General features: G+C 40.2%; 2 protein-coding genes across 4 annotated transcripts in view; one reads left to right on the top strand and one right to left on the bottom strand.

Annotated features, from left to right (window-relative positions):
• DTNBP1 (dystrobrevin binding protein 1) overlaps window positions 1-11,811 on the top strand; it is a 70,402-nt gene extending 58,591 nt beyond the window's left edge. The window contains exons 8-10 of the mRNA XM_086740170.1: window positions 6,101-6,256; window positions 8,179-8,322; window positions 10,899-11,811. Of these exons, the coding sequence (XP_086596296.1) occupies window positions 6,101-6,256; window positions 8,179-8,322; window positions 10,899-11,146 (548 nt within the window). The 3' untranslated portion in view covers window positions 11,147-11,811. The remainder of the gene's footprint in view (window positions 1-6,100; window positions 6,257-8,178; window positions 8,323-10,898) is intronic.
• Window positions 11,812-12,494: 683 nt separating this feature from the next.
• Window positions 12,495-25,141, bottom strand: part of JARID2 (jumonji and AT-rich interaction domain containing 2) — a 225,360-nt gene continuing 212,713 nt past the window's right edge. For all 3 annotated transcript variants that reach the window (XM_086740168.1, XM_086740167.1, XM_086740169.1), the window contains 4 exons: window positions 20,444-20,574; window positions 18,258-18,441; window positions 16,592-16,699; window positions 12,495-14,424 (listed from right to left, as the gene is read on the bottom strand). In XM_086740168.1, coding sequence (XP_086596294.1) covers window positions 14,248-14,424; window positions 16,592-16,699; window positions 18,258-18,441; window positions 20,444-20,574 — 600 coding nt within the window. In that variant the 3' untranslated portion in view covers window positions 12,495-14,247. The remainder of the gene's footprint in view (window positions 14,425-16,591; window positions 16,700-18,257; window positions 18,442-20,443; window positions 20,575-25,141) is intronic.

The raw sequence follows: 25,141 nt of genomic DNA, 5'->3' as shown, positions 1-25,141 counted from the left end.
TCCTAATTCTGTCAAGCTCTAATACTCTTCTCACACCCTGTGAGGCATATGATTATAAAGTTTGTGCGATTATTTTCTTTTAATCCTAGATGTGCTTACATTTTTAGAACTTGATTCAAGTGTTTGCTGTTTGGTGGAGTGTATTTATAGTGTCTCTTAATGATGATGATTTCCTGGTAGCCAGATAAAGTTTGGAAATTATGTGGAAACCTTTTCCCAAGCTGTGTTTCCTGTCGCGTTGGTCGGAAGCTGCTTTTTCCTCCAGGTGCTGCTTTAGGAGCTAGAATCTTGGCATACACAGACAGTTATTTTCAGTGGTTTATTCTGATATTTATTTAGCCTTATTCCGTATTTTTCAAGGATCTCAAGAAAGCAATTTGTTTGTTTGGATGGAGTTTACAAGGTAAGCCAACTTGTTGAAACTGCTTTTTGGGCAACTTAAATAATTTCTCTGCACTGGTAAAATCTCTGCTTTTCCTCTTAACTAGGTTATTTCTGGGATAATTAAAGTTTTCATATTCTGATGCAATCTATAAAACCACTAGTTAGAAATTAGCAAGGAATACATACAGTCTTTTTAAATTACTCATTTTTTACAATTAATAAATATTTTAATAAAAATAGTTTTGGTAATTTTGGTAAAATATCTCTTCATGAAAATACAGGCTGTAGAGAGTCGACAGATAATAAATCTCATTTGGAATGATGTATATTTTTTCCAACTGAGATGATCTTTCTGTCATCAAAGTCCGGTGGGATCTTGACTTCATGTTCATGTGAATCAGGACTTAATTATTTTAGTTGTAATTATTTGAATATGCTTTTGGAATTTTTTTTTTTTTTTTTTTTTACTTTGTAAAGAGACTGTTCAGTCAGAGTTTATAAACAATTAAATCTTGCAGTTTTCATGTGTTTCATTTTAGTGGAAAGCCTTTGCACCTAATTCATATATCTTTTTTTCTTTTTTTTTTTTTTTTTCAAGTTTTGTTGACAGTCTCTCCCCACTTCTCAGCAAAGTGTAGTGCAAGAGTTCTCTGAACTTTCTCTTTCACGTTATCAAAATGTATTCTAAATTCTATCAAGAATAATTTAAACATTTTTGAGAAAAACTGCGTTCTTTTGAAGTGCTCCCCTGGCATCTTGTCGTGCTTTGATATTTTTGCTTAAAAGGGTATATAATGAGGCAGTTGCAAGTATAAGTTACTAAGTTATAATGCACTTGAAAAGTTACTTGGCTGGCTGTCTGCCTTCCGCTGTCTGTTTTTATGCTTTTATTTTTTCTGATTTTTGAAGGCTTTTAGTTGTTTAGTGAATAGCCAACTTACAAATATGTTTTGACAGTCTCACACAATATTCTTGTAGCCGAATTACGCTGTTACACTCTGGATGGACGGGCAACAAGGTGGATCAATAACTGGTTGGCTTAGAGCATGGCGGTTAGTGGGTCATACTCTACGTGGCGCGTGGTGACAAGCAGCAGACTGGTCCTTCCTGGAGGAGGTGATGGAGGGTGCTCCCACCAAGTTTGCTGATGACACCAAATTGGAGGGATTGGTCAATACAGTGAGGGCAGGGCTGCCGTCCAGAGGGACCTAGACAGGCTGAAGGAGTGGGTGACAGGAAAATTAGGAAATTCAACAGGTACCAATGCAAAGCCCTGCGCCCGGGCGGGAGGAGGCCCTGCAGTGAGGCTGGCTGGGGATTGACTGGCCAGGGAGCAGCTCTGTGGGATGCGGGTGGGCAGCGGAGCTGGGCATGGCCAGCAGCACACCTGGCAGCGAGGGAGGCCACTGCATCCTGGGCTGTGCGAACAGGAATACGGCCAGGAGATCAAGGGAAGGGATTATCCTCCCCTACTCAGCATGTCTGTGTGCTGAGTCCAGCTTTGGGCCCCTCAGTACAGGAGGAACATCAAAAACCTGGAGTGAGTTCAGTGACGGGCTGCTTAAAACTGTGATATCTTCAGTGAAAGCAAAAATCTCTGGGAAGAATACTTGCATACATTTTATGGTCTGGTTGGATGAGTCTACAAAAAGCAGATGAACTGCAGAGTGGGAAGAAAAGGGGCATTTAGTCTAGGCTCCTTTTTTTTTTTTTTTTTTTTTTTTTAATTTTTTTTTTTAATTGCTCCGTGTCATTCCCTCATGAGAACAGATGCATTTGTGGATTCTAGTTCACATGAGAACTATTAAGTAACATAATAAATTAATTGAAGGAAAGTAAATTGATTCTGTAACAGTATGAAAGCACCAAAAAACCATCTATTTGGACAGCTTGACATCTTTCACATTAGGTCTAAGGGATGTGTTGGCAATCTCAACCAGTGTTTTCAATTGCTGTTTTTTTTTCTGTAGTCATTCTTCTAATTTGTTCGGGTTTTGTTGTTTGTTGGGGTTTTTTTAGCCATACTTATTTGGGAAATGTGTTGTGTATAACTGGAAAATGTTTTAGATTGAAGTATAAAATGGTCACTTAGGTTGTTGGTTGGATAGAAGCTGTAGCTACTGCGGCAGGATTTTAATTTGTGGGAAGTGTCAGGCATATGGATGATATAAAAAAATGAGTCTCTTAAAGTGTATGGTTATAAGCTATTGTAATTTGTTCCTTTGGAGTTTGGATATTTTTTTTTTTTTTTGAGTCCTGGCTTTAAATTAATCTTGTAACAGGAGTGGAGTGTCTGGTTAGCACACCTTGTGGCTAAGTATATGCAGAAGTATATCAGGAATGTAAATTAAGAAGTGAAAACATGGATATTGTGCAAAATAATAATATTGTACTCCTAGTCTTGTCTTGATTTCTAAATCTTTGACCTATTTGTACAGCTATATTTTACATTATGTATTTTTTTCCCAGAAAAAAAAGGCCAAGGAGAGGAACACCTACAGGGAGAACCAATGCATTAAGACCTACGTTCCAGGCACCGTTTTTGTTTTTGTTTTTGTTTTTGTTTTTTTCCATTGACCTTTAAGATGAGTGGAATTAGCTGGTACAGCTTTCCAGGTCCCATTAGCTGACCCAGGCAGGATCCGCAGGGGCAGAAGCAGATGACGATTATAGCTTTTTCTCCTGCTGAGGTGTTTGGAGAGGGAGAGTCGTTCCCTGAAACTTCCTGATAAATCCTCACGTGGATAGAGGAGGTGAGGGCAGTAGGGGTGCATGCACCCAGAGGCTGCTTCGGGCTGGGGTGACTGGTTCCAGGATGGAACTGACTTCCGTGCCTCACCGCCCGCGGAGCGGCTGGGATGAGCAGCTGCAGCAGGTCCCCGTGTGGGCGGCTTGTGGGGAGGAGTGCAGGGCTAGCGCAGAGCGCGATGTTCAGCGGTGCTGGAGAAAATGAGGTTCTGTAGCAAATGGACGTTTTGTGGATGAGCGCTGCCTCGCTGCTTGGGCTTTGGAGGAGGCAGGTGGTAAGTTGTACTGTGGCTGTGAGGGAGGCAAGCTGGGGCTTGGCCACGGGGTCGTTCCTGGGGATGGTGCAGAAGGCTGCACGTCAGCACTTGAGTTCCCAATTTTTAAGAAATATTTTGCCTGCTTTTAATTCTGTTCTCTTGACAGTCATAGCAGGTGTGGAATTGAATTTGCGTCTTATTTGGGTTATCATGACAACTACTGTAAGTCTGCATCTGATTGTGAATTAGCATTTTCTGTGTAGTCTGTCTCTTTTTTTTTTTTTTTTTTTTTTTTTTTTTTTTTTCCTGTGCACAGCAGTGTGATTGAGAAATAGGTGCAGTTACTAATTCAAAGGTATATTTTTATGGTGAAAGGAAAAATGCAATAGTATTTTAGGCGTGTCAGGTCTCAGTTTGCATCTTGAGAATAATTCCTATATGGACATGAACAGTGGGTATGGTATATGGATGATAATTCTGTCTGTCTTAGAACTCCTCTGGTGCTGGCTCTGTTCAGTGTTTTGTCAGCATGTAAAAACTTCACGTGGGTTATGGAAAACAATTCTGATGAGCTTTGTAAAAGAAACAATATACGTGTTTTTCTGTTGTTTCAGGCTTGACCATTAGCTTCATCTAGCCATCCTTCACATTTCTGACAACAAACAGAAACCCCAAGTGTAGCAGCTTGGTTTTGCTTAGCCAAGCAACTTTTATTACATCTGGCAGAGCATGAAATCATGCAGCAAGGTTCTTGATGTTAACTCTCTGTAGCTGACTTTGGAGAACAAGCCGATGACGACTCTTCAGCTAGTGTATTTTTAGTTTCTTTGGAACATATCAGCACAACAGGTAGCTGTTACCATTTAGCTTTGGCCAGTGACAATTTTCAATAGTTAACAGGACATTTTAGGCAAAATGAAAACAACAGAGTGTGCAGTGCTAAGAAAGAAGTTGTATTGGTCTCATAAGTTGTTTGGATACTGTCTGTGTTCCGGGATTAAAAATATCCTGAAGTACCAAAGTACCAATATAGAGTGCAAAGCTGTCAGAATATGTTATGAGAAAGACAGGAAATTTCTGTTGTCAGTGAAAGCCGCTGGCTTTTATTATTACAATTGAAAAGCATTTCTGCATCATACACAATATTACTAATAATTGCTCATCGTTCAGGGTTGTAGTAATGGAGTTGCTTCAAGGAACGTAGAGTCATCGTCCACCACGGTGTAATTGATAATAAAGATGTGTTGACTTAAAGGCAAATGCTTTCCTTGTTATACACTGACGTTTTACTTCTAATATCTGCTTTAAGAAAAAGATTTCAGTTTATTTACTGATGTTTTAATGGATATTCGGTGTGTCAGTCCAGTTTTATGGCTCCTTTTGGCAACTGTCACAGCTCAGTTGCGTCTGTATGTGATCTGTGACCTTGATGAGGGCAACAGAGTGAATTACTGCTCTCTTATGTTTTTGCTTGGTTTAATAAAACACATTCTGCATTTGGATAATAATCTTGATAGCAATAAATGCTTTTAATTAATTCCTTATTGTAAAATGTCATTAATATAACATTTTCCCTGTAACACGATGCTTATCCTAGGAAACCTTATGCTCTTTCAGCATTTATCCATATGGATGCCATATTCTAGCTGTGTCTGTCTGGTGTGTGGAAGGTTGGACTTTTTTTACCCAGCAGCGTTTGTTGGAGCTTCCCTTAATGAGTAGAAAAGCCCAGACCAGCAGCTCTTCTTGCTGCACCTATCCTTTCTATCAGCAGCTCAACTAGCAAATTCTTTTTTTATTATTTTTTTATTTATTTATTTTTTATTGTAAGCAGAAAGCTCATGAGACCAGTTTAGAAAAATGACAGAGAACTCTGAGAGGAAGGATTCCAGTTTATATATTCCTTCAAAAAGCATTTTTTCTAAAGCAGTGGTCTGGCTAGAGTTAATACTTCAATAGCTAACACATCTTTTTATTCTAGAAAATGTTATTCTTCACTAAACAGCGTGATTCTTTGTACATCCTCTGGCTGGTCAGTGAATCCTGTAGAGCCAAACAGGAGGCAAAGAGTTGTTCTAATGATATCCAGTCTAATACCTCTTTCACTGTAGGAGGAGAGATAAAGTGTGTGAGACCCAGCACAGATATGTATAAGCAAATTTGGTTGTCACTGTATGTCTGTACAAGCTATACAAGCTGGCCTTTTTTGCTTGATGTCGTATTAGTAATTCATGCCAAGTTGGCTCTGCTTTGTTGGTGTCAGTGTCATCATCATCTTCTGGCACGCACAGAGAAGACCTTGTATATTAACGTTAATGACTCTGTGGTGTTGTCACTGAAATCTGTACTGGTTACCTACCTCCCGTTGACTCAGGCTGCCTTCACAGCTTCTGTGCTACATGTAGGATATTCTTCAAGGTATTTTTCCAGTCTATCTGGAGGCTGACAAAAACACAATCTCACATGCATGTGCAGGCATAGATAGTTATGACGTCACTTTAATATGAAGGTTATGCTGCCTAATATAGTATTCTTATCCTCTCAGCTTTAAAATATAGCTGCGAACTGCAGAAGCCTCTGTTTTTAACAGCCTGCGTTAACAGTCTGCAGTAACAGTCTCTCAGTATTGAACTGGTTCAGTAGCTTTGAAATTCCCAGAGTGGGGGGGTTCTATGTGCAATATTTTATGTGTTTGTTTGTTTTACGCTCAGCTGAGCTAGATGCTGAACATGCACAGAAGGTTTTGGACATGGAGCACACCCAGCAGATGAAGCTAAAGGAACGTCAGAAGTTCTTTGAAGAAGCCTTCCAGCAGGACATGGAGCAATACCTTTCTACAGGATACTTGCAAATAGCAGAGAGGCGAGGCAAGTTTTAAAACACCTTCTGTATAATCCACAAACTCATGACTTCAAGAACGTTGTTCAGGGGTCAGAGTCAGCAACAATTTTAATGCTTACAGCTGAGCCATTGCAGTGTCTAAATTCTTCCTTGGTGGAATTGAAACTTCAGATAACCTCTTTACACAAACTTTGGGTTCCAGGGGAACTTGACAATTTAGAAAATCAATCAGACTCTCTGCTTGTTGTCTGAGGAAGTATGAAGCCCTGAAGTACCTCTGGAACAGCACTTCTCTCTGCAGCTGAAGAGTGCATCCATATCTGTAAAGATATGGACGGAGGTGGCCACTTCTGTCCAGTAGAGTTCCAAAGCCTGGGCTTGTCACCTGCCAAGGGATGCCTCAGAAAAATTTTAAAAGTGCAGATGAAAGCTCAGTGTTGTATTTCAAAACAGTTCCCAGGTCGTAGCTATTTCCGTTGCCTATGTAACGTACAGAACATGTGATTAGGACATGGGAGATCAGATTAAGCTCTCTCCTTATTATGAGATGACTCAGGTCTGGCATCTGCCGACTAGTTAAAGCACAAGAATGCCGTAGACTACAGACACTTCTGTGTGGGAGGTCCCCATCTGTTGGGCCAAAACTTAGGGATTTTAAGAAAGAAAGCATGTGGGAGATTACATCACTCATGGCAGGAGAAAATTTAGAGATTCTGTCACTGCTCCAAGACCAGTTCACTGTCATTTGTAATGTCGGAGCAGGGGATATAGTCCGATGTTTCCATATCTCTATGTGAGTCCTATAAATGCTCATCTGCAAGATGCTCTAGATAGGTTACTAGGACAGCCGCCTTAGAAGCGGGATATGTAAGTTTTAAATTCCTTTGGTCTAGGAAGGAATTGAGTTTGGGTCTTCTAATTTCTCTGTATGTATAGACCACTTAGGCTAAAAGTGGGCACTGTCGCTGGCTAGTTAGTACTGGATACATGGCTCTGTTAGAGGGTTAGAATACCTCACTTTCTGAACATCAGCTTTGCAGTATAGTGCAGAACCCACGTATATCAAGAGAAACATTTTAATGAAAGATTTAATCGTGCAGCTGTAGTATATTTGGCAGAAATAGCAACAATCAAATGATAGGATTTTGTCTCGGTTTACATACAAAGTATTTTAATAGGGTAATTATTAAATTTAGATAAACCATTAAACTGTTTATTATAATATTTGATGTTATACATGCAGCAACTGGGCTTAAATCGGAGTACCCCTGAATCTGCTTGTTCTGTTTGTATGCTTTATTGTTTAAGGCAGAAGATACTCATTCACGTATTTAATTTGCTTGTGAATTGTCGGTATAATATTGACAATAATAAGTAGTTTTCTTGAGTAATTAATAATGTGAAATCCATGTGCTGAGAGAAGGTATTGGGCATCAGTCTAGGATTTTACTTACTACTGTGATTTATTAGACTGATTGAATGAGGAAGAAGACTGGCTGCTCTCTGTTAACATTAATGCTAATTTCTGAATTTTCCCGTCCCCTTGTGTATGGACATTCAGTGATCGTGTGTTTTAATGTGTTAGCTTTTGTCTAAAAAGACTTCTAGTTGACAGGATTGGAAAAGGAGTGTTACAAAATTGAAAGTTTCAGTCTTTTGCCCCTTTGCATATTTCTGACAATGCTCTTGCTATAAATACTGTTGCTAAAAATGTTTTCTTTTACAAAAAACTGTAAGGGACATTTAGTTTCCCAACCAAGATTGCAGAGAGTACTCTTGGATTTGGGCTGAGATTGCTGCTGAGCAGCTCCGGTGGGTGTACTCCTTCCGTATCTAGTTTAATTATTACTAATGCATACAATTATGGCGGCTATTGAAGCCTTTGTAGGTAATAACATTGTGTAGCTGATTGATTGTCAGTTTTGTCATTGCACTATTTTTACTACAGAGCCGATTGGAAGTATGTCTTCCATGGAGGTGAATGTGGACATGCTGGAACAGATGGACCTAATGGACATGTCTGACCAAGAAGCACTCGATGTCTTTTTAAACTCAGGAGGCGAAGACAATAATATGCTTTCTCCCATGCTGGGTATGATACTAGTAATGGCAGTGTGCTTAGAGACAAAGAGATAAATCCACCAGAATTGCTCTAATTTGTAATGGATGATGTTATCTCATAAGACATTACACTTTAAATAGAATGAATATTTTTCATCAGTGGTTTTTAAAACATGAACATTTAGTTTGCATTACAAGAGAGCTTGCTGCAAAACTCCTTGCTATTTCTGGACTGGCTCTTTTTCGTCTGATTGCTACAGCTTCATGTTATATTTGGCACGGTATGGATAGGTGATGTGTTACATACTGCTTTTAAGGTGCGTTTTTCCCAATATAACGTTAATAGAGGACATTTTAACAAACATCAACAGAAAGCTGATGGTAATTAGGGTTTTATTTTTGAGAATGCTTGAAGTAAATTCAAACCGGTTCTGTAGCGTAAGATCTTCAGTGAGGGATACTCAGAGACATGGTTCAACCCAGCAGTTCTTATATATTAAACATGACGGTATTCTGGAAGCTTCTGAATAGCGATACTGATACTGCAGCTCTTTCATGTAGCCTCCGTACTGCTAGTGATGTTAGTTAAATTGGATTAAATTAATCTTAATCCAAAATTTTGTTTACGTGTTCTGATGAACAAAACCAGATTTATGTTTTGGCAAGTTGCAGCATCATGAGGGATCTGCTTAAAGTAGGGAATTAGTAGTACTGGATTTTTATCCACTAGGGAAGTGTGCTTTTTAAATTAAAAACACAGCAGTCAAGGCATACTTGACTACTAAAGGTTTTTGTGTTTTATTGCAAAAACTAAATTCAGATGGCTGGTTTAGGATAGGCATCCAGTTCATGCATTATTGAAGCCGATCATTGTTTGAGCATGCAGATAATTACAGAATCTAGGACTGTTTTCCCCTTGCTGGGTCTTGGCAAATGTTGGACCAAGAAGCTTCGTGTCTAACAACAAACAGTGTTAACTGGATTATATGAGGACGAGTAGAAACTACTGGGTGTGGTTCTTTTTTCCTAAACAGATGTAAAACTTACTGACCTTTGAAAAAACTTTATAATTTATTTTGTGCTGTAACAGAAGTATTACCGTGTGTATGCTTAGATAGTGTATATATATTTATTATATATATGCACATACACTATACTATACCAGTGCTGTAATGTTCTAGCACTGTAACCTTAAGGCAGAGGTTGGATGGCCTTGCAGGAAGACTTGCTCGTTACTACTGCTACAGTGTAACAGCCTTCAGAATCTTCCTGTTGTGGTTCCAGAGGATTCATCTCCCTCTGAATTAGAAGGGATTTTTGTGCTTTCCTCAAGGGCCTTGCACCCTAGTGTCAGCCAAATGTACCATAGTCTTCATTCTCAGAAGAATTAGATTACATAATGATAACTCTTCATTTTGCTGTCAGTGGAAAACTGTGTTGGTCAGGGCAAGGTTTGTTTCACAATTTTACTGAACCCCACAGAATACAGGTAAGTCATTTTAGTAATTGGTAAAAATTAAAATCAGCTCAAGACTTTAGGATGTTTTCAAATTTTTCTTGCTATAAATGTTGCCAGGTTATCGGCATTGGTTTTGCAACATTTCATGACAGTCAGTAAGCTGAACTGAAAGCTTTACTCGCCTCTGCCACTCCAGAAAACTCCTCCTCTGTGTGTATTGTGTAAACTAAATCTAATGCATGCTGGTGTGCACAACATAAGGACGAGTGTCTTTTTGAAAACCTCTTCCTTGTATCTCTTGTGTTCAGTATAAATTCCTGTAGTACCTGAGGAAGCAACTCAGTAGAGTTGCTAGACATCCCAGACTAACGGTTGGAGTGGCAGGGTATTTTCAGTCCCGTCAGGTTGGTCGGCTGTCAGAGTTGTGAATGTTGTACCAGATGTTCATCAGCTTGTGTTTAAAGTGGAGACCTCCTGAGGACGCGCTTGCTCCTGGAGTCCATGGGTCTCAGAGAGGCTAAAACAATATCATATTTGGGGCTCTCTGCTCTCCAAGTTTAGGTCTAGAATTTAAGATTGCAGCGAGTTAGGGCAAGAAATACGCTTGAGCAAGTGTCTAGTACAACAAGCTTCTGTTGCCTCCAGATGTTGTTATGGTTGTTTTCCTGTTAAAATTTAACTGATATACTTGGCAAGACAATGGGGACCAGTTGTACGGCAATGTAGTGTGAACTGCTCTGCAGACAGCCTTAGCAGAGGTTAAGTGTAGTGATCGGCTCATTTTCATCCAACTCTCTTGAAACATTTTTTTTATAAAATCCCACAGGATTTTTAAGAGTATTTTCTCACTAAAGTTACTCAGTGCTGAAGCTTGGTGCCCAAACTATGGTTAGGTACAGTACAGAAGGAAACATACACACCGCCAGAAACAGATTAAAGCCAGCCTGCGGCTTACATTTCAGATCAACTTCAGAAAAGCCAAAAGGCAGCCTTGTGTTTTGGGAGGGTGGGTTTTTTTTATGGTATTTTGTAAAAGAAGCAAGCAACAGCTTGAATGCAACTTGTTAACCGACACTGAGCTTCTCAATTCACGTGCTGAGCCACAGCTTGATTTTTGTTGTTGTTGTTGTTGTTTTCCCAACTATAAGGGCCTGACTCCAGCACCTACGTGAATGAGATAAGTCTTCAGGTTCCGAGCCAGTCTGAATTGCGACAGAAACTGTCTTCGCTGTCATCAACCTGTACCGATTCTGCCAGCCAAGATGCAAGTGAGGGAGAGTCTCCAGTTATTCAGTCTGATGAAGAGGAAGTTCAAGTGGACACTGCTCTCGCTGCTGTAACTGAAAGAAAGGGTGCTTCAGATGCTAGTGACGAAAGTGACTCTCAAACTATTTGAATCTTAAAACCATATCCTTTAAGAATGACTTCCGAATGAATGAACAAGTGAATGAAGAGCTTGCCTGTGTAACAATTTGCTAACCAAGCGTAACAGCCAGATCTTTTTACTTAGTACTACAGCCTTTTTACGAAATTGCCAGACATGTGGAGGTTGGTTTTAAACAAAAAAAAAAAAAAAAAAAAAAAGCCTAAAGCACACACACTTTAACAGTAGTCTTGGGGCTCAGGGGAGCAGTAAAACTTTTGTATATACTATGTATAAGAGAATTAACAGGAAAAGAGACAAGTTACTTTGACCACTAACCTTTAAATGGCTGATTGGACGTACTTAAACTTGATGTGTAATACTGAACCCAGATTGTTCCTTGCATGTTTTCAGCTGCTGCAACTGAAGATTTAGGATCCAAACCAAAATGAAAAGTTATTTTCTACTCTTTACTACCTACTGTCTGTCTACTGCCTTTGTCTACTAATGCAGCAGTGTCTACTCTCTCACACTTCTTATTCAGGACCAATTTAGTTCTTGTAGGTGTTAAAGAGAAAAAAGAAAATGAAAAGGAGGAGAGATGCGTATTGAATTGTTACACTCCTCATGGAGCAGATACCTTAGCACTGTATAAACTTACTCCTCTTTCGAGATAAAATAAAGTATTTCTGTCCCAACCATGTCTTTTACTTGATTACCCAAATATTTTATCCGTGACAGTAAAGAGAGGAGACTAATTCAGAAAAAGGTTGTTATTTATACTGAGCACCAGTGTAATTTAGTTTTCCATCATAACATATTTGACCACACCAAGGCAAGCCAGCAATTTAAGAGAAATAAACCTGAATGAATTCTAAATTAAGAGTGTACCTTTTATAAACCTTAGGGCCTATAGCCATCGCCATCTTACTGCCATATTTTTCTGCATTTTTCTCTCTGAATGTGAGGTCTGAACATGTCTAACACCTGTTTCTTGTCAAGTCTCACACTCTGTTTGCAGGGATCTGCTCTCCTTGGAGAAGGCTTCTGGCTCCTGCTCTTCATGCACGGGGGGAAGGAATGTAATCAGAAACAGCGTAAGTAAAAGGCTGAGGTGTGAAGAAGATCCCTTCAACAAACCTTGGGTTGGGAATGAGGCATCTCCTGCTGCTAGCCAGCTGGAAAGTGGCCACTTTCCTTAAGGATTCACTCTTTCTCCTGTTACCTGACAAAGCTTTGTCTAACCCCTCTCTGGGAAATCAAAGCTAGAAGCTTTCTGCCTACAATCAGTCATTTACTATTTAGCAAGGGGTCTGTTGGAAGAAATTGTTCTTGAAGGAGCTTACTTTACTCACTCACTTTCCAGAAGACAGACAAAATGTCAAAAAAGTTTTGTTTTTTATTAAACCTCGTAGTACAAACCTGGAAAGTAAACAAAAAACTGGCAATAAACAACATGAAGTCTTTCCTTACAAGGAAAGAGAGCAGAGCAGCGCTAATAAATTAAATGTCAAACTGTAAGCCATAGTCAGAAGTTTACTGTCAAGAGGGAAAAGTACACAGCAAGGCCATAAAAACCAGACAACCACATTTGAAAACACTTGACTCTGTTTATGTTATTGTTAAATATTCCAAAACAGTTCAGTCTTCTGCAACAACAACCAACAAATCGTATTATAGGACTTTCCTGACAGTCACCACTGGCAAGCTCAGTGCAATATGGGTAGCTACGGTATTGTTGAATTCAATTACGAAACAAAACAGTTTGTGAAAACATTTTCCCTTTTTTATTCCACACATACTGTACACACAACCAGAAAAGGGCAACAGCTACTCCATTATTATTTTTTGTTGTTGTTCAGTGATGTAAGCAGCACTTATAAATGTTACAAGAAAAACCCTGTAAGCATCCAATCCAACCGATGAAGAAAGTGAAACGTAAGGCTTTTCTTCATCTTGTCTCTTCGCCATCCCTCCCCCCACCCCAAGAAAAAGGCTCAAGTATTTAAAAAAATTTACAGGCATATGTACAAAAGGTGTGATTTTTTTTTTTTTGTTACAACATGGAGAGAAAAAATAGACAAGATGAAAGCAAATGCATTTTCACATTCAAAAGAAATATGCAGACCTGCTAGTGGCTCTAAATGTGATCATATAATGAAACAAATTCAAAACAAAAATTAATGCTTGACTGTGTAAAGGTGTGAAAAACAGCAGTGGAATGGAAATGGAATGTTAGAAAGATTGCACGTCTATGACAAAGAAGCACTTATGGCTTCAATCACTTTTTTCTTTTTTCTTTTCTTTTTTTTTTTTTTTTTTTTAAGGATGCTATTGAAGGGTTTTTGATAAAGTAGCCAACAGCACCAAAAAATAACAGAATGGATTTCCTAATGAAATCAGGCACAGTTTTCCCTCACGTGACTCCTCAAGGCAGGCAGTCTTTTTTCCTCTTTTTTTTTTTTTTTTTTTTTTTAATTTTTATTTTTCCCCCTCAAAACAGATGCATAGTGATGTGCTGGTAAAAAGAGAACATACTCCAAATCTCCTCCTTTTGCCTACAGTTAGGAAACGAAGTCCATCTTCAGCTGCCATAACCTCCGAAAGAAAGTGTGTATTCTCCAATTTAAAAAATTACAAAACTCGTCTTGCTGTGACAGAATAAAAGACAGCCAAAGTAAAGCAATTTCTTTCAAGTTTTTGTCTCCTATCCCTTTTCTCTCTAGAAAAATCTGCTCACATGACTGGAGAACAAATTATAAAACACATCAAACTTTAACCTATTCAAAAAATGGGTTAAAAGCCTTTTTTCACAGTTACCAAAAAGGCTTTTTATTTTTTCAGCCATAGGGACAATACAAATTAATATTTTATCAGCCCCTTGCCGGTTTTAAAACAGTGAACATACGGCAGTTTAAAAAAATCAGACTGCTAGATCTATCTATTCTAAGTACAAAAAAAAATTCGACAGTTTAATGCTAAAACAAAATTAGTTCTCTAAAACCAGAAGAAAATCTTCTTTAGAGCTAGTGCAAAGACAGCTTGTATTCTACAGCAAGTACTCCAAACTATGGTATAATAATTACAAAAAATATATATAAATTGACAAAATGAGAGTGTTGGCATCTTCAGGATTAACTTGAAGCACTTTTGGATGAACTGGAGGATGAAAGCCTAGATGATGGCACGTCAACTGTCGCTCTCTTACGAGGTCCTCTTTTTGGTGTAGGCTTGCTGATACAGTTCTCAATGCTGCCATTTTTACCAGATACTTTTCCACAGATTTGATTGACTAGACTGATTATTTGTTCCTGTTCAGGAAGTGGGAAAAACAAAACACAAATTAGCATCTGCTCTTTCTCCAGTCACTTCTCACGGACAGAGATGTAGTGCCCCCTTTTTGACTGAAAGCACCTAACTGGGAGAAAAAAAAAAAAAAAAATCTATATATTTGCAAACTGTGCAGAAGCTTGGCTCATATTCTGCTTATTCACAACCAGGAGTTCAGTAACAAGTACTGAGTAGGAGTTCAAATACTGGCCCTTGCAGAAGATTCTCCCCCTCCAAACTTAAAGACAGTAATTGGCAGAACCAGAAACGTCTGAACTCTGGCCACTAAGCAAGAATAAAAAAGCTGGGCTGCAACGTTACTTCAGTAGGGTCAGAAGTGTTCCTCAGATACACTGTAAACCCCACTGCTGAACAAAGGTGTAAATGCCATAAATTTAAATGGTCAATGACATTGCTTATAACTTACTATTTACTAAATATTTCTTTAATATTTAAGACAAATATTCCACTTTTTTCCTCGTGACAGTGTTGTCATTGGTTATGGGATGCCACTTTAATTTAATGCTTTTTAGAGTCTCTGGGTGTCCAGGCGCTCTGAGCCTGTGCATAGAGAAAGCCGGCTCGCTGCCACGCAGAAGAGGGGCTACGGGTCCATGGTACCATGATGGGCAAGAGACAGGAGTCCTTGAACTGCACATCAAAGTGTCCTGGCTACAAGGCTGCTCCTAATCCCATTACATTCAGGGATTTGATGAAGTCTGGGGTATGGGGGAGAGGTTTTTCTGAACTGGCTGTCGCATCCCAGTAAGAATGTTGAGAAGTTATTTTTGTGCAAAGTTGAAACAGCCTCTTAATTAAGTCTACCTAATAGTTAAACAGATTTAACAAATAGCATTTGACATACAGGTTCTCTCTCCTCCCATTCACAGCCCTCCAAAAAAACTATGTAAGAATAACCAGGCATGCAGTTAGTATCTTCCAGAAACGTAGAAGCTTTGTGACAGTTTTTTGCATTTGAAAAAACATCATCATCATCCTGTATTGAATGAGCGGTTTTCCTGCCTTTCGCCACGCAGCCTAAAATAATCTACATCGTAATTACAAAACCTAGCAAAAGTAATTATTCTATGTGATTCTGCTAAAAAGAGCGGCTTTGAAAAACCTCAACAGAATTAACAGATCTGTGAAAACACAGGATGTAAGGGACTGAATATTCTCAAGAATAAGAGAAATACATTAAAATTTCTGAGTATCTTCCTGAAACTTCTCAGTGTTTATTGCATTACAAAGGCAGTTTCACTGTTGTCTGGGCTTCTTAGGTTGTTCTTGTTTCTATCTGCTGTACCCGATACCACAACAGAGTCTACAATTAAAAATTAACAAAGCCCCAAGGGCATCATCTGCCCCAGACTTGCTTTGACCTTTTGGGATTTTTCCTCTACGCACATACATCAGAAACTGTTGAGAAGCCCATCACAAAAAGCTACTCGTACCAGCACTGATCTCTGAGAGCTGATTTTGTAATTTCTCCCACTGCTTCACAGCTCAGGCTAACAGGAAAACGGTCCCCCCCACTCTCTGTTCCCCACCCATCCCCTCACACATGCTGGCTGCCCACAAATGGAGCGAACTAGGCAGGGGAAGAGGCATTACTCGACTGCTGCAGTGCAGCATTAGCCCCGAGCCCAGGCACAGTCCTAGGTCACCCACTTGTGGTCTGTGATTATTCACTGGCACATTGAGCCATTCAGCCATTACTGGGCCTCTCATCTACATGCGCTCTGCAAGTTTGCCTTAAAGAAGGTTCAGGCAGGACTGGAGTAAGTCAGCGTGGACTTTCAGTTACCAACAGAGAGAACTTATCCTAAAGCACAGAAGTTATAACAAGTTAACCAGTGACAGCATACCCTCACGTTGCACAGCATCCCACAGCATCAAACGGCTTCTCTGTACTGTAACACATATTCGTGCCGTTTATGCTTCAGGCTTCACCTTTGTAATCATGTTTCCCTCTATTTCTTTTCCTTGGCTCATAATAAAGTGCCTTCTTCCCACACCAAAAAGAAAAAAAAACAAACAGCAAGGCACAGTCTCCTGAGGTCTTGGTAGGACAAAGGCAGAGCTAAGTCTAGTCTCAAGTTTTCGGTATCAAAGCTCACTAGCATCCCACAGCTGTATTGTACAGACCTCATCATAACGGTACATCATTTTCAGTCCCCGACAAGACTTCTGTTTTTCCACATGTCGCAGGGCACACTCCAAGCAGAAGACAACGTTTTCATTCTCCTGTACGACCTGTAATAATGCAGAGGTGGGGTAGGGAGAGAAGTGCAGTAAGCTCCGAAGTGTAGCCGTGTTACACCCACAGTATTTCCCGGTGCAATGTGTGAATTATTAAACCTGTATTTTACTACAGGTTAGTGGAAGGAGGCATAAACAGGAAGCACTCCGCACTGTGAAATGATTCAGAATGTGTACGAAATAGAAAGCACATATACCTTCTTGAGTGCTAATGTTGGCAAATACTGACTTTTTTAAAAAAAAATCACCAATAGTAATGAGAGCCAAATAAAAATAATGATATATGCATAAAGTTTTATTAGTATTTAATATGTAGCCTAAAGATTTCCTGAAAGCAGCTGTTTCCCATTACTTTAAATGCTGTCTTGAATAAGGATAAAATCAGAAGCTTAGCCCCAGGATTCCTCAGCTACTGTCTCATGCAGCAGGGATCACATTTGCTCAGCTGGCTACTGGCCAAGCCTGCACATTCAGCTTGGAAGTTGACAACCAAGTTGACTTTTTGTCCCTTATTACTGTTAAGAATGACAAGGAAAAATCCTTCCCTTGATTACACTTACTCCAGAGCAAATGGACCAGAATTAAGTTGTTGGTTGGTTGGTTTTTTAAACAAACTCATTTTAAAGTTACTTCAAACTAGTCCTGGTTAAACATGTCTTAGCTGCTCCGTGGTCTAAAGACATGTTTAAACTCAGCATTTGCTCTCCTAGGGAGGGAAACAGCTACATCTCATCATTTAACAGTTGCATTGTATTTCCATCAAAAACCCAACATTTATAACCAAAAAACCCCTGAAAGATGACAGAAAAAAGGACTGAATATGAACTCACACGCACTGTATTACGTTTATTTAAATATCTGGTCTTGGAATTAGGTGGTACGTAAGGTTGTGGGAGGGGCTTTTGGTATTTTTAATGAAATTGCTGTATTTCTAGGAATTCTGCCTACACCTAAAAACCTGTCACCACGGTGTCACCACAGTGGTTTGGACACCTTCAAAAGCCAGTAGACCATTACTTCTAAAAAGAGAGCAAGTTAATGGGCATGACTTCTATTTTTGAGCAGACAGGTTGGCAAAAAGCATCTTAGCTTGATAGATAGGATACATCTACCCTGCCATTTGGCTTGCAGGGAAACTGTCGCAGCACGAGCTGTAGCTGCATGCCCGAGACTCAGGGCACGTATTTAAGTTGCTAGCTCATCCCAAGAGCTGTTCTGCCGTGACTTGCTGCCACTGGCAACCTGCAGGTATCTGTGTTACCCCTCCTCGTGCAATGCAGACATACTTGCAGGCGTCCGAGCGTGGCTGAGTGACTAGTTTATCCTTCCTTACAGGGGGAGGGAAGCTAGCTGACACTAACCGTGGTCTTCTCTCACCACTGCCCAAGGTGGTAAACGTTCTGACACAAAACAAATTAACATCTCTGCGTCTTGCGTGCAGCGCATGAGACGACTCCGTAGTCACATGCTCTCTCTCAACTGCGTACAGTCCATTACCATACGTTAGAACAGGGGGGACAGAGTCCCAGGAGCAGCAAAGGATTTTACTCACCATAGAAAGGTAGCACAGGTGCTGACAAATCTGACATCTCCTCTCTGACGTTTCTAACTGCAACCACTTTCGAGGCTTTTTCTTTCCATCCATCCCCGTGCTGCTGCTGTCGTGACTGCCATAGCGCGCTGAAGAATGGAGACCTGCCTCGTAAAGCTGCCGCCGCTGCCTCAGCTCTGTGTCCCTGTGAACGTTTTATGCAATTAGACATTGGCATCGCCTCATACCACCACAAAGCCACGTATACAATCACCCTTTTACCACAATCATCACTGAAACCTTAGCTCCATACAGCAAAGCCCTGAGTGTTGCTGGAGGTTGGTGCCATTCCCTACGCATGGTGAGAGACAGCCAGCACCACAGAAACGCTGCCTAATTGCAAGAGCTGTCTCCGGATTTTAACAGTGACCACTGTATCAAGCCAGTGGTTCTCAAACTGCTCCACAGAGAACTGGGGACTGCTGAGCACTTCCTGGAGGTCGATGGTTGCTCAGGGCCATGTGGAGAGTTGGGAGATGTGGCTAACATGACTGTCATTCCTGAAGTTGCCAAAAGCCACCTTGAGGAGGAGGAGCCGTTGCTGTCAGCAGTAACAGAGCCACCTTCATCAGGAGGCAGAGATGAACCAAGGACCTGCTGCCGTGAGGTGCTTCAGGCAGGAAAAGGGGAGCAGGGCAAGTGATTGTGCCAAAAGACGAAGATCTTGCTGTACACCCAGGGGAAAAAGAAGGAGATGTCAATTATGAGTAAAGGCTAAGCCCTCCAGCCGCCCTTCACCCACGGCATCCACAAGGTGGACAATACTTCCTATGCTGAATGATACAGCATGAGGAGAGCAGGTCGTGTTGGAGCTGAGAGGAACACAGCAAGTGTGGAGTGAGCTGAGCAGATGGAAGGGAAGAATAAAAAAGCTCACCACCAGACACAGTTGAAGATAGGTGGAGAGCCAAGCTAAGCAAATGGCATGGGCAAACTGAGCAACCAAAGCAGATCAGGAGAGGAGACAGGAAAAGACACAGAACAAACAAGCAAAACAAAACAAAGGAAAAAATAATATAGTACAGTGTTGCACTTTGGTTGGTGTTTTTTTTTCAGGTTCTGTTGTTTGGGATTTTGTTTCACATAAGCAGTCACAGGAATGACTGATATCCTCCAGAGAATTCCAACCTAAGCATAAGAACAAGTTTGAGAACCACTCTGATAAAGGTCGATGTGATGGTCTAACAGCAAGCACCAACATCTCTGTTTCACCTTTCGCACTTGCAGACTTTTCATCTTCAAGGAAAAAAAAAATGCACTTGGAAGTGATTATTCCCACAGGGGAACCAGCTGCAGGTAAAGCAGTCAGCACACCTCTGTATTTCTTTTTCAACACTAAAACAACACATGGGCTGTTTTCCCCTTCAATATGTCACTGGAAATTTTCCAAATGAACATGCTAGTTAGTTAAATACAGTCTGTAGATTCCATTCATCAAAACTTTCTTGACATCTCGAGTACCAGTTGTCACAAACTTGAAAGATAGGTAGCAACTACATGGTAGGGAACAAAAGAGAAGATCATTACACAGGAAGCCAGGCAACATTATATTTTTTTTTTTAACCTATCTGAAGAGAAACCCTGAACATGTTTCCTTAAAACTGGAGAGAAAAAGTAGTGTGAAATTTTTGTTTCTTTAAAACAAACATGAGTGCTTTAAAACATGAGTGCTTTCATTAGCACTCATGCATAAGCTGCTCACTTGATGCTGAAGACAAGGGTTCCTGGTGCAAAACCCACTACAGGCATGGATTGACAGTGGCTACTGATGCCAAGAGGCTGAAAAACTGAAGAAAAGTATTTAACCACTTGGCACCATGTAGCTCACCTAACGCATCAGGAAATCTTGACTCTCAGCATCAAAAATCAGCAAAATAAAAACCCAAGGCAAACTGTAGTTTTAATTCTTTGATGGTGCCCAAAGTAGGGAATTCTTAGAGTAAGACATCCTAACCACGGGCACCGTCACGTCAGATACAGCCAAGGAAACTGCTTCTTCCACATGTGGCTGTCTTCAAGTATGTTTGCTGGGCTTTTGCTTGGTTAAGCAGCTGAAAGACATGCGTCTCAAATGATTACTTACGCCATCTACCTCTGCAGTCTGTCAATGAAAACAAAACAGGTACAACACGCCCCCAATTCGTTACCTGAGCTCTCCAAGAAGTGATGATATCGTACTCAGAGTCGGTCCATTTTCCTTTTTTGCTTCTGCTGTTGCAATCTGATAAAGCAACTTTTCCATTGAAAATGGTTTGGCTATACGTCGTCTCTTCATTTCCTGGGACAGAAATTGCCAAATTAATTCTTGAGCAAATTTGAAAATAAAACGTCATGAAGAATTAATTCAATGGAGCAAAAAGTAGCCTTTTAAACCAACAAAAAGCAAGACCTTTCTACAGTCTGAATTAAACAAAGTATTTATGTTTCTAACTTGCATCCAGCACCTAACTTCACATTGAAATGCTGATGATAAATCAGTCCTTTCAGTGGAAAGCCAGGTGCCCAACTGTTCTGCTGAATAGGGTCCTTCTTGTTGAAAGGACTATGAAAGAAGATTTTCTGCATGTGCTGAAGGTGAACCAATGCCAGAGAAAAAAAAACCTCAAAAACATAAACCAAACTCATGCTTTCTTGGAGAATACCCTAGTGCCTGTAATATCTAATACTTCGTTTTCTTTCAAAGTCACCAGTAGAGAGCCAAAAAAGTATCTGCACCGCATGATGGCATAAATGCTAGGAAATCAATCTGTATGCTATCTTTTCTTAATATGCTTTACTGTGAAATTTAATGCACAGAAAAGACAGGCAAAATCTGCATATACAAAGAGAATGAAGCAAAATGCGAATACTCCAGTGCTACCGCATTTCAGGTGTACCCTTTTCTTCAAAAAAGAAAATTAAACTTCAACAGTGGAAAAGACAAGGACAGGAGAGATGTCAAGAGAACGAAAGAAATAAAAAGAAGGATGCCCAGACATAGATTATTAGCATGCAGTTCACTGAAGTGGAGGAACCAACAAACACCTCAAAATTATCTCCTTAAAAATTATTTTTTCCTGTGGAGGCCAAGAGGAGTAACCCAATCACTTGGCTCAGTAATGCACTACTGGCACTCTCAGCCATCCAGTAAGGTCTGGTGTTCTGACCTGCATGAAGCCCAGGACTGCTGTTATTTTGCATATTTTAAAACACCAAAAAGGTAACAACTAGCAAAACAGGAAGATGTCAGGGCAAAGCAACAACAGGCAAAAGAGGAGGTTTCAGTTCTGTTCAATTTTGCCCATTAGCAGCTAGTTCCTCTCTGTCAGCTTTTAAAGCTACGTCTTTTGTTCCTGTCAATACGAACCGACTGATTCTGATAGCTTAAACTCTTTTGATAATGCTTATGTAGGCAAATTCCTTGATTTTCTGAGTAGCTGGGAAGTCTAGAGTTTTCCCAGTGTCTGAAGAGGTATGTTTTGTTTGAGTCAGAGAGTTTTCAAATGACGCTAACACTGGACTGTAACATGAGGGTGCCATTTTGGTTAGATGTTAAGCCCACCAAATACCTACTCAACACAAACAAAACCAAAGATTCATCTTTAACCTTAATTTTTCTTCACTCTATTTTGTAACCCTAATTACTTGCTGTGTGTTTTTTTTTTTATCAGAACCAATATATCAAAGAGTTCATCATTTTCAATAGCACTGATTGCATGCACTGAAGTGATAAATCATGAAAGGGCTTAGTAATTTTTGCTGATCAAAAAGCATTCAAAAGTGGGTCACAGGTAAGAAAAGAACCTTCAGAAGGTTCTGCTGGAGTCTGCCTGGGTCAGAACAACAGCACTTTTAGGAGGGGTATGAAAAGTTTTGTAGCACATTGGATTCGCTTTCCATATTGTCCGAGGCTGTGTAAGAACAGCCACTCCAAGCCAGATCAAAATCCCAGCCAGGGAACAAATGCAGCCAGGATAAAAGGCCACAGTGGGTGGCTAGAGAAAAAAGCGAGGTTCGCTCCTGCTTGCTGGCAGCTCAGCGACCTCCTCAGCCCCAGACAGGTCTGTGCTACGATGAGTATGACTCACTGGATCTGTGCATTTATCCAGATTTCCAAATCCATGCATGTTTTTCTTTTCCATACAGTACTGAAATATACAGATAAGTATTTTAAAATAGACTTTTGTTTGCTTTTGACCTGCTGCCTAATCATTTCTTTTAATGACATGTTTTCCGATGTTATGAGAGATAGCTAACATTCATATTATAATTATCATCACCCTGCCACTTGTGATCCAACCTTACTATCGTGTATGTCTCTTGGTCATTAATTTTCCAGGCTGAATAGTCCTCTTACATTTAGTGCAGAGGCTAATTCATACCTTTAATCATCAATCTCTGCTGTGCTTTTTCTAGTTCCTCTATATTCCTTTTGCAATTAAGGACTCAGAATTGCACAAGTATTCAAGCCACGGCCATACCAAAAGCCTACACAGTGCCACAGCGATGTTTCTGCTTTGTTCTCTATTCTCTCCTTGCAATTGCTAAAATTCAAGATTTTTTTAAAAAAACTTCTCCAGAGTACTTGGCTGGCAGATCCACAGGAATACAAAGACATCTTTTCTCAGTAGCAAGAGCTTGTTCGAAGCCCATCGCTGTGTCTGTCAAATTAGGATTTATTTTTTTTTTTACTCCTGAGTCATTTAAAATTTATCAACTCATTTTCCCACCCAGTTCACTCAGTATCATGAAATCTTTCTGTAACACCTCATAGATTTAATTTTTTGCTGTCATTACCATTAATGTCCTCAATAGAAAGAATTAGTTTTGCTATTTACTTCCCTTTCCAGGTTATTTACAGGTATGCTGAAGTGTACAAATTCCTTTGTACAGATGCTCTTAGTACAAATTCCTGAGGAACGCAGAAAAATATCTCCCTCCATGATAAAACTGACCATTTGTTCCCATCCTCTGCTTCTCTTTAAACCAGCTATTTTTTTTGGTGCATGAACATTCCCCCTCAACCCATGGCAGGTTACTTTCTTTAAGAGCATTTTCTGAGGAACCTTCCCAGAAGTCTTCCAGAAATGCTCACAGACTCTGCCAACTGGATCTCTCTGGCCATACATCCTTCAAAAGTTTTGAGGCCTGGGGGCTGTGACCTTGATGAAAAAGCCATGTTGACTGCCCCTGTCTCATTCTTTTCTACATTTATTTTTTTCTTTTGGCCTTTAGCAAGTTCTTCTTTGAAATCTCTTTTTGGTCTGCATTTGTGTGTATTTACATGCATCTTGCTAGACTGCTTGTTTTATTTGCACTTTCATCTTCTGGACACAAAAGGGATTTTTTGGTCTCCTTTCAAACAGACTCCTTTCTGCTGGTGTTTAGCCAGGCCAAATTTCATGCAGGTTTGCTTTTTGAATTTTTTTTTTTTTTTTTTTGCTAGGCAATGTGCATGTGTTGTGAGCCTCTAACACGGCATCTTTAAGTAATTCTATGCTGCACGCAAACACTTAACCCTTTTTTCTGCATTCTCAATTTAACAAGCTTCCTTGGAATTATGAGAGGCTGTCTTTTGAGATGAAACACCACAGTAGTGGATATTTTGCATTTTACTGCTCTTAATCTCTGCTCACCATCACAGTGCAGCTATTTGATAATGATGTTTTGAACTGGGCTCCACCATTGCTGAGAAGAGAGACAAGTGTTTCTTCTCATGTGGCATTCCCGACTAACACCTCCCTGAAGCTGTTTTGGTTCTGGCATCACACACCAACACAACAACTAGAGGAAGGAGACCAGCATTTCCCATTATCGTCGTATGTCCTGTCCTCGCAGCTTCTCCCATCTCCTTCAGTGTAACACAGGCTACGTCTCTACACACCATCCAGTATTGGAGAAGCAGAAGGAGTGGATGAGCAAAACGATACAGTTGATCCTAAGGTTCCAAGCATCCACAGGACATGCGTGTGTAACACCGATGGCTTTACTTCACAGCAGTCTAGCCTGGTCCTGTGGCCACACCACCACCAGTGTTTGGAGGACATCAGGTGGTCTTCCGGAGTGCCTCTTCCCATTTGGTTTCATCCGAAAGCAACCCAGTTTGGTCAGGCTAAGACAGCTCTGTGATAGGAACCAAGGAATGGTAACTGTGTGGTGTTTTAAAGGTACGTTCCTCACCCAAACTAAAACTTGGGGATGATACATATAAAGCGCCTGCCAGCATCCTGGCTGGACAGTCAGAAGCACAGTGCTAACACTGTGCTCTCCCTATTTAGGACAGGAACATCAGTGCACAGGGATTCTGTCACTGGTGACAGAGTTAAACCTGGCTTATTTGACCACAATCAGTGCTGCTCCAACTGAATGACTAACTCTGTCTTTCCTAGGTAGTTCTTCCTCTTGTATTACAGTACCGGCCAAGTCGTCTCTTTCCACCAAGTTTCTGGTAGGCTCTATACTACCAAAGCCCTCCTTTAAACACAGATGTTCCTTCTTATTTCCAAATCTCTAGACCAGAGTGCATTCATTTAGCCCAATATTCTGTTTTCCTGTTACCTAAATGAGTTTCACTGACTTTGCCCAATGCCTTATTCAAGGATATGGAGCTACCCCCTTTGCCATTCCAAACACAAACTCTTCCAGCACACCTGTAAACCTCCTCCCCATCCTTAGTTTAAAATTTCAAGAGCTCCTAGGGTGTTTTTTGAAAGCCAGCAACCTAGTTCCACATATGGTTTAGGTGAAACCTATCTATCCCTTTACACAGGCTTTATACAAACTCTTTTATTCCAACAATTATCCCAGCTCCTTACAAACTGAAATCAATGCAATTTCAGATGCAGAATTTCATTTTTCCATATATT

This window comes from Chlamydotis macqueenii, chromosome 2, assembly GCF_036417535.1.
Source record: "Chlamydotis macqueenii isolate bChlMac1 chromosome 2, bChlMac1.mat, whole genome shotgun sequence".
NCBI lineage: Eukaryota > Metazoa > Chordata > Aves > Otidiformes > Otididae > Chlamydotis > Chlamydotis macqueenii.
This window is presented reverse-complemented; position numbering and strand designations above follow the sequence as displayed.